The following is a 15,883-nucleotide window of genomic DNA, read 5'->3' on the forward strand; positions in this document are numbered from 1 at the left end:
TTGGTAGTGTTGACCCATAACATTTTCTAAAATTGTTTCCTCACTCAGTTTCCATAATATCAAACTCTTCTATTTCTTATGTTAGCTAATTGATAACTACTGAATTGTCCTTTTTCCCATCCTTGAAATATTGGTGTCCCCAGAATTCACTTCTCTAACTTTTTATCTTTCCTATCTGTACTCTCTCCTTGGGTTATCTTACAGTTTAAATATTAATATAATCTGTATGCTGACAACTCTCAAATCTCTCTAGTCCCAACTAATTTCCCCAACTCCAGACATTGCCTGCTCCGAACCTACTCCCCACTGTTTCCTTCACTTCTGTCCATCTCAGTAAATGGTACCTTTGCTCACCCACCTGTCAGGCCTGACAACTAGGATTCATCCTTTTTCTTTCCTTCTTTTATTCACACTATGATTACAGTCCATTAACAAAATGTATCCCAATTCCAGCCACTTATCACTATCACCATTCCTACTGCCCTAATCCAACCCACTATGATCTCATACTTCAGCTACTGTAGTCGCCTTTTAACTGGTTTTCTGATAGTCATTCTCAAACCCTTTATGTTTTATCTCACAGTAGCCTGACTTTTCAAAATCCATCAATGGTTTCTCTGCCTTAGAACAGGATTTGAACTCTTTATTATGTCTTTTAAGGCCCTGCAAGAGCTGAACCTCTACCTTTATCTCCAATCTTATCTTCTGCCACTTATGGTCATTCACAAATTTAAGTTAAGACTTCTGAGATACCACTATTTCTTTGACCCACCCCCATGACATTCTGATTATGTATCTGACATGGGGTTCAGAATATTTGTATTTTTAAAAAAATCACCTCAGTTGATTCTTATTCAGGTTATCTTGACACCACCTTATTGAGAAACAATGTTTTTAGTAAATAACGAGGACAGGAATGTATTCCTACATAGAGAAAGGTTTTTTGAAGTTCATACCTGCAGGAGCTTTCTTCCCATACATGTAAAGTTTGAAAAAGCTCCCCAGGTGAAACTGGTATGATCCCCCATCCAACCATTACCAGCAAGTGGCACATCCCTCTATTCCATGGAGCCATCATCTTTCTCTGTTGCCAATTTCTTCATAACCTAAGAATGAACATTTAGTATACTTTAGACACCAGGCAGATTGGTGGGTAAGTTGGAATTTTGTCATAAAATTATGGAATTTGACTTGTACATCGTTAACGGATGATCAGCCTTTTGTAGTCAGAGCTGAGACTTTCCTTAGAAGACAAGTTGATCCTCAAGTCAGCCAGAATGTTCAGCGAATACTGAAATTCTTCCTAAGCAAATTATACTTTAGATTAGAATATATTTGACTCTTTATATCTGGCGACTGATTTTTGTTTGTGCAGGGGTACTTTGGTTTGGTTATCTTGTAAGTCTCTTTGAACTTTCCAATTGAACAGTCATCTTAATTGCCTTTATTTTATTTATTTATTTTTTTGAGACAGGGTCTTGCTCTGTTGCCTGGGCTGGAGTACAATGGCTCGATCTTGGCTTACTGCAGTCTCTGCCTCCTGGGTTCAAGTGATTCTCATGCCTCAGCCACTCAAGTAGCTGGGATTACCGATGCGCACCATCACGCCTGGCTAATTTTTGTATTTTTAGTAAAGGCAGGGTTTCTCCATGTTGGCCACTCCTGACCTCAAGTGATCCACTCACCTCAGCCTCTCAAAGTGCTGGGATTACAGGCGTGAGCCACCACACCTGACCTTAGTTGCTATTTTTAAAACACTGCATATTCTGATCAGTTCTGTGGTCAATGGCCAGGCATTGGTGATATTTCTATAAAAATTTTGCCGTAAGTGAATTTATTGTATGCTGATTTCAGATAATTTATGCATTTCACAATAAGTCTGTAAACCTAATTCATTTTAAAAGATTGAAAGTTAGAATGGCTGGGTGTGGTGGCTCACGCCCATAATCCTAGCATTTGGGAGGCCAAGGCGGCCAAATCACCTGAAGTCTGGAGTTCGAGACCAGCCTGGCCAAAATAGTGAAACCCTGTCTCTACTAAAAATACAAAAATTAGCCCGGTGTGGTGGCAGGCACCTGTAATCCCAGCTACTTGGGAGTCTGAAGCAGGAGAATCGCTTCAACCTGGGAGGCAGAGGTTGCAGTGAGCTGAGACTGTGGGCCACTGCCCTCCAGCCTGGGCGACAAGAGCATCCATCTCAAAAAAAAAAAAAAAAAAAAAGACAGGATAATATGAAATAATGTCTTATATTAGGCAACATTTCAACTCTTTAATTGCCTCCTCTTTTCAGCTTATTTTAGTAAGTGTCGATTTTATATAGTATTCTTTTCTAAGTCCAAAGATGTATACACTTTGTCTGGAGTAAGCGGAAAGTCAAATATATGTCCCTCATCTAAAGTACTTAGAATGGTGGTTTATTTAGCTACTAAAATGATTACTCACTTGGGCAAGTTACATTGCCTTTCAGGATTTCAGGTTTCTCTATAAATCAAAGGTTAACTACAGCCATCTGGCCAAATCTCACCTGCTTCTATATAGTCCATGAGCTGAGAATTTTTAAAGGGTTTGGAAAAAATGCAACAGTGACCCTTTGTGGTCTGCAAAACCTAAAATATTGACTATCTGACCTTTTAAATTTCTAAAAAATAATATTAAAGAATTATAATGCTAAGAAACTTGGTAAATACATTTTGCTTTAATAATTAGAATGTGTTGATCCTTTAAAGTTAATTAACTGTATCTCGGGAGGATAGCCACTTAATGAAGTTGTATGTTGTATCAGCTGTTTTTTTATGTGTAAAAAAGCAAGTTTGAAGAAATTTAAATTTCCCTTGTCAAATTTTGTTTTAGGGATAATTAGCATATACAATAATACCTTTAGAATTGAAATATCTAGTTTCTTAAAATAATTTATGCAAGTACTGATTGATAGATTGGCATATATTATTAGTTCTATTACTAAAATCAGTGCATTTTTGTGTTTTGTTTCCTTTTATTTAGATAGAAGCAGATTTGGGATATCCTGGAGGTAAAGCAAGAATTATTCATAAGGAATCTGATATCATTACTGCATTTGCTGTTAATAAGGTAAGTACATAGACATTCTTCTTTTGTTTATTAAGTATTTATAGTTGGATAATATCTTCTATTTTATCAGTTTATCCAGTATTTCTTTCCCAAAGCTGCTTCCAGTTCCTTAAATTGCAATCTGGATACTTTTTTAATTTTATAAAATGATATTATTTCATAATGTGATTTTGTTATTATATGATTTTGGAGATACAGCTGATAAAATACATAATGTTTTATTACTATGCAGAGAGAAGTACCAAATATATAGACAATTGCTTTAGAATTTATACAGTGTAGTATAGTAGTTAACCCACAGAAAAAGTTTTTTATATTCCTTATGAATATGTCAAATGTGGTTCTGGGTATTTGGTAAGATTTAAGCTTATATATGACTCAAATTCTCCCTCTTTGATTTATACCTCCAATAGCTGCCCAACATGTGTATTTTCTTAGTATTTCTTAAATTTCTACTTAACATCCTCCTTAGATGTCTATATGCTCCTCACAGAAGAGGTGGCCTTAGGTACTATAGTCCAAGATTGAAATCTGTCTTAATCATTTTCCCCTTCTGTCTCCCCTGATTGCCTTGCTGTATAGTTCCTGATGACTTCTAGTTATTCTTTTGTTTTCCTTCCATTAACTTAAAGGATATGTGTATCTACTTTTTATGTATTCCTAGAAGATACCTAAAGGAGATATTGTATACGTATATATAAAATGTTCATATGTTCCTAATTTTAAAATAATTGTTAAATGTTATGTAGATACATACCCTGTAATATATACAGGGAAGTGTGATATACAGGGAAATTACCCATTTAGTAATCCTTTCACCAGTCGGTTTTCTATCTTTCTGTGCTATGTCTGTCTTCTCTGAATTCTTCTGGACAGTATCTTTGTTGTTCTGTGTCCTTCACTTAATTTCCTTCTTAGACACTGTTGAGCAAAGACTGGCTAAGGGGCTGATTCCAGATTTGCCTGCTTCAAACAGTTCTGTTGTCAAAGAAACAGCTCTGTTTGAAACAGGCAAATCTGGAGTCAGCCCCTTAGCCAGTTGTAATATCTATATGACATGATATTATATATACATGTCAAATACAAAATTATTGGCCAGGTGTGGTTGCTCACACCTGTCATCCCAACACTTTGGGAGGCCAAGGCAGTAGGATCACTAGAGGCCAGGAGTTTGATACCAGCCTGGGCAACATTGTGAGACCCTGTCTCTACAAAAAAAAATTATTATCTATACCTGCATTACCTGCTCTTTCTTGAAGAAAATATGATTTAAAATATTCTGTGCTATAAAAGAAACTAGTTGTTTTCTTCTTGGGGGTTTATATATAAGTACTGGTAATGAATAGTTATTCACATATATAAAGTCTACAGGTTACTGTCTATGAATATGCCTGTTTAATTTTTATTTCCCCAGATTTGCTATTTTTATTTATTTTATTTTATTTTATTTTACTTTATTTTATTTTATTTTGAGACAGAGTCTCGCTCTGTTGCCCAGGCTGGAGTGCAGTGGTGCGATCTTGGCTTACTGCAACCTCTGCCTCCCAGGTTCAAGCGATTCTCCTGCCTCAGCCTCCCAAGTAGCTGGGACTACAGGTGTGCGCCACTACACCCAGCTAATTTTTGTATTTTTAGTAGAGACAGTGTTTCACCATATTGGTTGGCCAGGATGGTCTCGATTGCTTTACCTAGTGATCCGCCTGCCTCGGCCTCCCAAAGTGCTGGGATTACAGGCCTGAGCCACTGCGCCCAGCTGATTTGCTATTTTTAATATCCTTACTAAATTTGCAGCTGAGAAATAATACCTTTTGCTTTAAGTTGCATTTTTTTAAATGCCATTGAGACTTTTTTGCCATTTGTTTAGTTCGGAACGACCCGTGTTGAAAACTATGAAGGGTCTCAGATTTTACCTTAAATTAAAACTAACAGTTAGCTTTCTGTTTCTGTTAGTTGCCACAGAAACAGTTCTGTTTGAGGCAGGCAGTGGATTGTTTAAACAGTCCGTTTAATTGATCCATTAAACACTTTAGTGGATGCTGTTAGAAGACATACGACTCTTGGATCAGAGACAAAGGACAGTTTATGTCTAACAGCAAAAGCAATAACCAGAAAATCAGCACTTTACACTGGTTACCTGAGCCACAATTTCCAGAGAATGACAGGAAGAGGGCCAGATGATACCTACCTTACCTACACACATAGTAGGTTATATTACAGGAGAGGATCGCTGAGTTTAGGGAACCCAAATCTTTTATAATAGATAGTAAGCATACTTGCCCTTTGCTCTGGAGGGAGAGACGATAGTTATACAAACATCCTGGCAATTATACTGCAGAAAAAAGGGCAGACATGACTCACTTATAAAACATGCAGAATTTGAGATACCCATGGAGAATTACCACCCAATAATCTAGCTATGTCATTTTTTCATTTATTTCTAAGGTCTCAGTTTTTTCTTAATAGTTTATGTTAGAATCTAACATAGCAGTAATGGTAATCCTATTTTCTCTTTGCTGTCAATATCTTCCTGTTTTCTGTTTCAAAGGTACACATTTAATTAATTAATTAATTTATTTATTTATTGAGACAGGGTCTCATGCCTGGTGCCCAGGGCTGTGGTGCAGTGTCAGCTCACTGCAGCCTCGACCTTCTGGGCTCAAGCAATCCTTTCACCTCATTCTCCCAAGTAGCTGGGACTACAGGTGCATGCCACCGTGCCCAACTAATTTTTGTATTTTTTGTAGAGACAGTGTTTTGCCATGTTGCCCAGGCTACTATCGAACTCCTGAGCTCAAACTGTCTGCCTGCTTTAGCCTCCTAAAGTGGTAGGATTATAGACGTGAGCCACCGCCCCCAGCCAAGATGTACATTTTTGATTCATAGGCATTTAAAATTTCATGTCATTTAACCTTAGCAACTTTTCATTTGTGATCTTTTTCTGGCATACTTCTCCCACTATATTTCTGCCCCTACACCTTTTTTCTGTGACCCTTTCCCACTTCTTTTTTTTTTTTTTTTTTTTTTGCCTAAGATTGAAAAGCTTTAGGAGAAAGTTGTTTTACTTAAATAATTAATAATTATGTTTTTAGTTTGGAGTTCCTTATTGCCCTCACCTTTCTGTACCCTGCAGGTTCCTATCTTTTTCAGCATCTTCCTCCACATTTCTGAATTGTGCAAACCTTAGAGCAATCATAGCATTCTAGCAGTCTAGAAAGACAGTACTGGGAGAGGAAATAAAATGCTGCATGTATTGCCATTTATACTGGCTTTCTATTGGATGTACTTTTCCTAGAACATAAACATATCTCCAAACTGAAGCTTATTATTTCACTAAAAGTAAGAATGCTGTACATCCTGTACTTTAGTTATCACTGCTAGAGGTTATTTCAAAACTACCATTTTCAAAAGCAGCTCATATACTATCTCTTTTGCCTATTTCTTTTAAAATTACCGTTTGACTTATTTTTCAGGCAAATAGAAACTGCATAGCAATCGCTTCCAGTCATGATGTTCAAGAACTGGATGTTTCTGGAATTCTGGCCACACAGGTCTACACTTGGGTAGATGATGATATAGAAGTGGAAACCAAAGGGTACCCTTCATACTTTGTTTTTATTTAGTAATGTTGCAATATGAGTGACTATATTTACTGAACTAAAACTTTCAAAAGATTCTTTAAAGCAATTTATAGATTGTAAGCAGAGTAGAAGCTGATGTGCTGAATGAGGGGTGGCAAGAGCTTTAAATAAGGGAATTGAGAGAAGAGTAAGTGAAGGGAACAGAAATTGTTCAGGTATGAGGTCATTGTGAGTTACAAATAAGAGCTGAAGAAAATTAATTTTAAAGGGAACTATAAATTCAAATTTTAGACCTTTCAAGTGTAAAAAAGAAAGAAATGATGAGTTGTTTTTATTCTGGTTGACATTCCTTTATAGATCAGAAGATTTCTTGGTTATACATGCTCGTGATGATTTAACAGCTGTTCAAGGTACAACTCCATATACACATAGCAATCCTGGCACTCCAATCAACATGCCATGGCTTGGTAGTACACAGACTGGCAGAGGAGCATCTGTGGTATGTAAAGTTAAAAATAAATTTAAGTTATATGTAACTTTTATTTTTTTCCTCTAGGTTAATGGATAAAGGATGATTTAAAACATTTTTCTTAATTCCTAAAGTTTTAGTAAGTCTTACATGTTGGAAATTGTAAATTTTGATAATGAAGAATAGCATGTTTTCATTTGAAAGGGTAATAATAAATTGTTTTAAAAATATACTTTGCTTGAAAACCAAAGAGCTATATTTTAATTAAGAATTATTTGAAACATGGTTCAGATCAGGCTTCAGCAAGGTATTCCCCTTAGATCAAATACTACCCATGACCTGTTTTTATATAGCTAATATGCTAAGAATGGTGTATACATTTTAGTGAAATGGTGTATACATTGTTTTTTCAGTGGTTGAAAAAACAAATATAGTATTTTTTGACACATGAAAATTACATGAAACTTGATTTCAGTGTCTTTTTATAAATAAAGTTTTATAGGAACACAGCCATAGTCATTTGTTTCTATTTTGTCTGTGGATGCCTTCACACTACAGTGGCAGAATTGAGTATCTGCAACAGAAAGTAAATGCCCATAAAGCCAAAACACTTGCTATCCAGTCCTTTATAAAAAAAAGTTTGCTAACCCCTTGTCTAGGTATCTTTTAATGGATATCAATTAATAACTATATCCATATTAAGTATCACTTTTTTAAATGCCAGGACAAATATTCTTTTTTTTTTAACAAAAACAATATAATTTTTTAGTTAAGCAAAAAGTAATATAATGATGAACTGAAACGTAATTTTTCTGTAGTGATGGAGGATCTGTTTTAGCCCTGATTACCTAGAGATGTGATTCATATTTGTACTTCCAAGAGTTTCCTTTATTATTACTTAGGTTGTAGGAACTAATGAACAGATTTGAAGAAGCAAAGAAAGTTGGTAGGGTTTTTCAGAATTTCATAAGTCCTGTAGAATGCTTTCCTTGGCCAAAAAAAAATTATTTTTCATTAATTAGTATGAGTAATTGTTCAAGTAAAATCTCAGTTATCTTTAATAATACCTTGTAATATTTTGTACCTAATGCAGTTCCTTTATAGTTGCTATAACCTTATAATTTGCAGTATCTGTTGTAGTTGTTATTTACTCGTACTTAAACATTCTTCAGATGAAGCTTGAGATCCAGAAAGGTCAAGTGGATCAACTTATGTCACTTTGTTAAATGTATGGTAGAGCTTGTTTTAAAGCCCTCTGTTCTCCTTAGTTCAGTGATTTCAAGTAGCAGTGTTTTAAGGAATAAAATGAACTTGAAAAGCAATCTAGTAATTATTCAAATGAAATGACTTGCTCAGTAGTGGTTAAATAATTTTTCCAGCTGACAGATATGTTACAATTCATTGGTAAAACTTACTGATATTATATTCTTTTAAAGGAGAACTCAAAGGGAATATATGCCAAAGAAGTGAATAGGACTAATAGGCACTTTTTTGAATTCCAACCTCAGAGATTACAATATAGTTCTTCCTGTAACATCTTTCTTGTTGGTCTCTTCCTACTTCTGTTCTTTACACAGTAGCAGCCAGTTACTCTTTTCTAAAACATCATTCAGATTGTCACTCACTTTCTAAAAAATTTCAGATTTCCCAATACAACTTTTAAATAACAAGTCATTAATAGGGCCCTACAAAATTTAACCTTCTGCCATCTCATCTCCCTTTATTCTACATCTGATTCTCTTTGCTGTAGTTACACTGGCTTCTTTCTGTCTCTTGAACATATTACGCTCATGGTTGTCAGGAGCCCTTGCCTTTCCTTCTGCTTAAAATGCTCTATCCCTCTGTTGTACCATTCACATCTCAACTGAAATCCCCCCAGATTTCCCTGGCTTCCCTAATTAAGGCATTTGCCCCTACCCACTCTACCCCCAGTCACCTTATATTTTATCATCTTTATTATCCCTTGCACTTACCAGTTATTGAAATTATTCATTATGTAGTTGTCTTTTTTTTTTTTTTTTGAGATGGAGTCTCGCTCTGTTGTCCAGTCCACAGTGCAGTGGTGCAATATTGGCTCACTGCAACCTCCACCCCCCAGGTTCAAGCAATTCTCCTGCCTCAGCCTCCCTAGTAGCTGGGATTACAGGCATGCACTACCATGCCCGGCTAATTTTTGTATTTTTAGTAGAGATGGGGTTTTGCCATGTTGGCCAGGCTGGTCTTGAACTCCTGGCCTCAAGTGATGCACCCGCCTTGGCCTCCCAAAATGCTGGGATTACAGGCATGTGCCACCGTGCCCTGCCTCAAGTTGTCTTTTTTATATGCCCTGGAATCTAAGCTCTTCAAGAGCTTGGATTCTGCCTGCCTTGCAGATTGATGATTTCTAACTAGATGGTATTGGACGTATAGTAGGTGTTCAGAAAAATGTGTCTATACTCCAAAGCATTGTAATACAGAAATCTACCATAGGCATAACACTAAGGATTGAATTTTCTTCCTACCTAAATCTTATGACATCTTTTTATTTCGGATAACTGTGATTTGTTAACATAAGGGTTGGGATTGCCTCACTCTACCCTCAACAAAAAGACACCAGTAGAATAAGGTTGTTCTTTTTTACATGGATCTTCTAAAATAATGATTTTACGTATTTTACATATGCTTTCAGAAACTTTTTTAAACCTGTATTTGTGTATTTTTTTACTTCTGGTTCTCCTGTGAATATTAAAAAAAGAAGACAAAAGCAAGAATAGGAACCTTCAGGCATTTCTTTAATTAAGAAGAACATGGAATTTAAATATGAAGTTTACTAAACAGAAGTCATATGCAGCAGGTTTTTATTTTTTCTAGAGAATTGATAAAATATTTTCTTAATCCTTTCAGTTTATCAAATGATAAAAACTAATAGCAAAAAAAAATCATTATGACCAGCTTCTGCTATTTTGGAGTATAACTGCATCCATATATGTGTTTCAGTTTTATTTATCCCTCATCTTTTCTGTGGCCTAGTCTCTGTTCTCCCTACTAACTCCCCACCTTCTCCACAACTTTAGGCTAATTGAACCATTTAAAATCCAAAAGAATAACAATAACAAAACCTACCTGAGACTGATGCTACAAATTTAAGATAACATATATTTGTAGTTATGATGCTATATAAATCGGAAATGTTCTATACATTTTTCCTTTAATTTTATGTGTTTGTTTTACTCTTACTTGACAGGCTAGTTAAATTATTCAAAGCATAACTTTAAAATGAGTAAATACATAGTTCCAAACTATCTGTTTTTAAATTTATGTAATTTTCTCTTCTTTTATTTTCACATGCTCCTGTCTTTTAAACTTATACTATTCAGGATTATTACTGAATAATAAATTTAATGGGATCAGAAAAGAATTGACAAGAAAGGAGGGAAGACTAAATTCTTGAGAGGAATTTATCTTTAGATCCTAGTCAGTAATGCCCAGAATATATGTGCAAATATAAGAGCTGCACTATTAAATTTCTGTTATCATGTTTAGTATTTTTAGCACCCATAATGATAGCTATGAACTCATGTAAAAATAAATAAATGAATGTTATTTGAATTTCCTGTCACAATTTAAATGTTTAATCCTTTTTATTATGGCTATAAAATCATTTTTCTATTTTACCAGATGATTAAGAAAGCCATTAATAATGTTAGAAGAATGACTTCTCATCCAACTCTTCCTTACTGTAAGTTGAATAATAATTAGCAATTGTCCTTTCTTATTCTTAAATCTATTTTTGGTAATTTTATTATAAGAAATGTATGGGAACCTTTTTGTTTTAATTGAAAGCATTTATTTGACTTTTTTTCTAGAGAATATTTGCCAGTAAATAAAATCTTGATTTCAAAACTGGGTAAAAATAGAAAAAGATATTTCCCTAAAAGAGAAGGCTGATTTAATGAAGTAAATTTTTTGACGTTTTGAGTACCAATCAAAATTTGCGACTACCAATACACAAAATTTGTGTATTTCTAAGTTAACACATTTTATCTTTGAACATTTCTGGATTTCTTTGATCATGCTAAATTATAGTGAATAATTATTTTAATAATAGAAACACTGCCAACCTTTATTACATAAGCCACAACCATACCTCAATTATTTATTACCTCATTATACTCAGTTTGTATTTTATTACTTTTTTTCAGTTGGTCTTTTGTGAGACACATTAATAGTAAACATAGGAAATTATTATTAGTAAGTTTTTCTATTCTAAGGCAGAATATATGTGTTTTCAGTTAATCTTCCTAGGAATCTTAAAAGTTTCTCTTCCTTCAACCAAGAACTTAATTAATGGGGAATTTATTGGAGGTATTGATTCTGGTGGGTTGGAATCAATACTCATACTGGTGTGTGAGTATCCCAAGTTTTTTAATATTTTTTTTAAGTTATGCCCTTCGTCAAGTTGTCCTACTACATAGTAACAAGAATAATGCATGTTAATTAATGGGTATTCATGTCCCGCCAGTTTAGTAGCCTATTAAAAACTTTACAAACTTTTCTCTTGGGAGATATTCTGTTAAAATGCAGTTAACAAAATCAGTATTCTTTTCTGCTTCTTTTATGATAAATGCTGAAATAATCTATTATCAAAGTTGTATACTCTGTACAAAACAAGGCTCAAGAGAACCATATATGTAAAATGAAGAGAATAACATCTGTTACTTATGGTAGAGGTATAAAATAACATAAAAAATGTGTCTGTTTTCACTACATCAAATTTATTCATCACTAGAAGTGTGTATTTTTTACCTACAAGTTTAATGTCAAGTGAGAACTAAAAAACAGTCATGAAGCCTATAGTGTAAGGAGTCAAAGTGTGTTTTATATATAAAATTTAAATAATATTATTCCACATCAAGAAATACTTGATATTGCTTAAAACTACCCTATTCTATGCAGTCTGGTTTGGAAGTTTTCTGAGATACTGAAGGGACCCCATTTTTCTCTCAGTCCCATACCATGTGTCCTGGCAGGTGTAAATATCCTATACCTTAAGCCCATAAACTTAAAGAGGCCACGCTCGATTTTTCAAAGGTAATTGATGGACCTATTGTCAGAGGTGTTAGGTAGCATCAGTTACTGCTGTCTTGAGAGATAAATACTTTCTCTGTTTAGAGAACTGCTATAACTAGCAAATAAGACACCTGAAAAATTAAAAGCTAATTTAATTACTGGATTTTTTTTTTCAGTATATCTTTTCATGTCACAAACAAGTCCCACAGGTAGTAATTTAGTTTGATAACAAACACTTCGTGTTGTGAAAATGTTATGAGACAGGATTTTTAAAAATATTAGTCTGAAGTTCAGATACCTCAAGATAGCTGTTTTCTTTCCTTGGAATAGATCTTTTGAAAAATTCTTAAAGAACTTTTTAGAAGTTAGCCTAGTACATTTTATAATTTTCTGAGTAGAAAACACACTGTTTCTCTATGCTGTCATGTACACTTCTGATATCAGATGTGTTGGCTTTTGTCCACCCCAAGCCATTCTCTACCTCTCCAAGTACTGGCTGGGTGCCTTATAATTTGGTTTAATTATGACACAGTCTACCTGGAGTCAGAATCATATCCTGCAGGTTAAGGGCTCAGTCCCACAAAACTGCACCTTACTTCAGACACCAATCGCAGGTTATCAGTTTTCACCTACACATGTGGCGTACTGGCTATAAATCAGAGTGCCCACAGCTCCCTCCTTGGGTTTGATTAATTTGTTACACTGATTCACAGAACTCAGGGAAAACGCTTTACTTACGTTTATCAGTGTATTATAAAAGATAATCATAAAAGAAACAGATGAAAAGTACATAGAATGAGGTTTGTAAGACTCCGAAGCAGAGGAGGTTCTGTCCCCTTGGAGTTAGGGTGCGCTACAAACCTGGCACATGCATGTGTTCACCAGCCAAGAAGCTCATCAAATCTCCTTGTTCAAGAGTTTTTATAGAACTTAATCTCCAGCTCCCTTTCCCACCCTTTTCTGGAGGTTGGCGAGTGGAACTGAAAGTTTCAGTGCTTTAGGCTATCTGTGGGACCCCATCTAAGTCACTGCATTAGCGTAAATTCAGGTGCTCTTCCATGGATTTTAGTAGCTGTATGCCAGGATCCAGGGACAAAGAGCAAATATGTATTTTGCGTCACACTGGGTCATTTTTTTTCCCCTTCTAAAATGTTTAGTGTGTTTTCCCTTTTTAATTTTTTTCCCCTTCTAAAATGTTTAATGTGTTTTCCCTTTTTAATAAGTATTTGTTGAAATCATACACTTGATAGGTTCTATATCTAGCTGAGTAAAAGTGAAGGCTGCTCTGCTGGAACATTAATAAGGAATCTCAGATAAGACTTTTAAAAACCTCTTGAGTCTCAGAAGCCAAGCGAAGGACTTGCCATCTGATTTCACCCGCAGTCCTATAGATTCGGGTGAATTCCTCTTTTCTTGAGGTCCTCAGAAAATCCTGGGGTTCCTTTGTCTGCCAGGAAGTGATAGTCTTTACTCTTCTGTAAGGCAACCATGTAAGGGACTATATATGTACAGTACCAGGCCAGTTTTTCTGTTTTTTGGTTTTTTTTCAAGGTGTCTTATTTGCTCTGTCAGCCTTTGGTTCCTTAAAACTGTCTGGGTCATATCTGATTCTGTGCATAGTCTCCAATATGATATATGAGTCAAAGCCTTGGTAATGTGACCCATGTTTCCAATTATGTCCTGCTATAAGAAGGACAGGTTCTTTTTGCTTTTACTCCTGGCAAGCTGTAAAAAACAGATTCTTACTGAACTTACGCAAATAACTATATTGCCATGAAAATAAGAGTACTCACTAATAGCTTCCGAATTCTGGAGGGATCAGGTAGGGAGAAAAAGTAATTGTTTTATCTTTGTTCACGAAGGCATACTTTGCCAAATTTCCATAAACTATTGAATATCTTAAGAGAAAAGAAAAAAGTTTTCTTAAATCTGGAAAACAAAATATTAAAGAACTAGCAATGTTTCAAAACCATAATTCTTAAAAAACCATAGATTTTCTTCAATAAGTTATTCAGCCTCTCATACTTAATTCTTGTTCGGCTTGATCTTGGTTAGCAGTTTAATGAATTTATAAGTTTGTTCCCTTAGAGTTCTGGAAGTTCTTACACTGTCCAATGATAGGATCTAAATGTTACCAGAAACCAGTACCTTTCAGAGTCTTTTTTATGAATCTCCTTGAAGACAGAGCACTTTAGAATTATAGTTACTTGCAAACACTTTCAGTGAAGATCAGGAGAAACAATAACCATCTGTCAGTGACAAAAGACTTAACATGGCCATAGCTAAAGATCAATTCATTATCATAATGCACAATTGACAAGTAAATTTGATTGCTTCTGTGGCATACAATATTTTAACAAAATAACTGGAAGTGTGGCTGATAACATTATACAAGGACACATCAGATTTTTAGAAACTTCATGCAATTTCTGGAATACTTATCTAATAGTATATACCCATACAAATATAATATAAGAAGGTATCACCGTTATTTGACAATGCTTCCCATGCAATTTAACATATCAATTAAGCCTAATTAGTTTTAACAAAGCCTAATTATTTTAACATTCTTCTTTTTAGAGGGAGCAAGAACAAATTTTTTTTGAGATATTCCAAGGGCCCTTTGGAAACTCGCAAAGTTAGAGTGAGGTCACAAGTACTTCATTTATAATGTATTTTTGGGAAATTTGTCAAAAATATCAAAGTTTAAAACACTTGATTATAATAAGGTTACTGTGGAAAAATATTTAACTAGAGTGATAATTAAAAGACTTCAAAGGCAAATACAGAAAGTTATGTTGTTGCAGAAAAATCCTTAGCTATTTTAATGTTGTAGAAAAAAACCTTAGATATTTTAATATTGAAATATAGCTAATTTAATAATAATGTTAATATTAACGTTAGGTCTTAGGTAATCAAAGACCTAAAAATACATGAAGCACAGGAAATTATCTTGATAAAACAAAATCTCAGCTGGGCGCGGTGGCTCATGTCTGTAATCCCACCTCTTAGGGAGGCAGAGGTGTGGGGATAGCTTGAGCCCAGGAGTTCAAGACCTGCCTGGGCAATATAGGGAGACCTCATTCTCCACAATAAAGGAAAAAAAAAAAAGACAAAAAAAACAAAATCTCGATTTTGTAATCAGATTGCTTAAAAGGTAAAAATAATAATATTAACATTAGGTCTTAGGTAATCAAAGACCTAAAAAGACATGAAGCACAGGAAATTATCTTGATAAAACAAAATCTCGATTTTGTAGTCAGATTGCTTAAAAGGTAAAGGAAAACCTTTCACAATCTCTTGTCAAGAGAAAACCAATACTCCAGTAAAACTTTGCACCAATGTACTTCTAATATTAAGGCTCATCATTCTTTTAATAACATATATAAATACACACATATTAGCCAGCTTGGCCACACATAAAATTATTTTTCCAAATTCCTCTTACACAAACCCTATATAGCATTCTTGTATCCATGCATATTTTGTTCCGTACTCTTCCTCTTTCCCAATATGGAACAGTCTGCTTTAGGACAAAAATTATTCTTTTTCCCATAAGAAAAACATCCTTCATACCTCATAGCTTCACATTCCAAAAACATCTTACTTTCCTGACATACAAAATTATTTATCTATTTTCAGTAGTTTTAATTACATATATTGATTAGAATTCTTAACTGTTAGTGATGTTAGTTTCTAG

At 34.5% G+C, this 15,883-nt stretch overlaps 1 protein-coding gene across 6 annotated transcripts in view; it reads left to right on the forward strand.

The window, feature by feature from the left end:
• The window catches only part of DMXL1 (Dmx like 1), a 185,921-nt gene that overhangs the window by 150,612 nt on the left and 19,426 nt on the right, over window positions 1-15,883 (forward strand). For all 6 annotated transcript variants that reach the window (XM_063665158.1, XM_063665156.1, XM_054489789.2 and 3 more), the window contains 4 exons: window positions 3,001-3,087; window positions 6,558-6,679; window positions 7,023-7,164; window positions 10,792-10,852. In XM_063665158.1, the coding sequence (XP_063521228.1) occupies window positions 3,001-3,087; window positions 6,558-6,679; window positions 7,023-7,164; window positions 10,792-10,852 (412 nt within the window). The remainder of the gene's footprint in view (window positions 1-3,000; window positions 3,088-6,557; window positions 6,680-7,022; window positions 7,165-10,791; window positions 10,853-15,883) is intronic.

Source organism: Pongo pygmaeus, chromosome 4 (genome assembly GCF_028885625.2).
Source record: "Pongo pygmaeus isolate AG05252 chromosome 4, NHGRI_mPonPyg2-v2.0_pri, whole genome shotgun sequence".
NCBI classification, from domain to species: domain Eukaryota; kingdom Metazoa; phylum Chordata; class Mammalia; order Primates; family Hominidae; genus Pongo; species Pongo pygmaeus.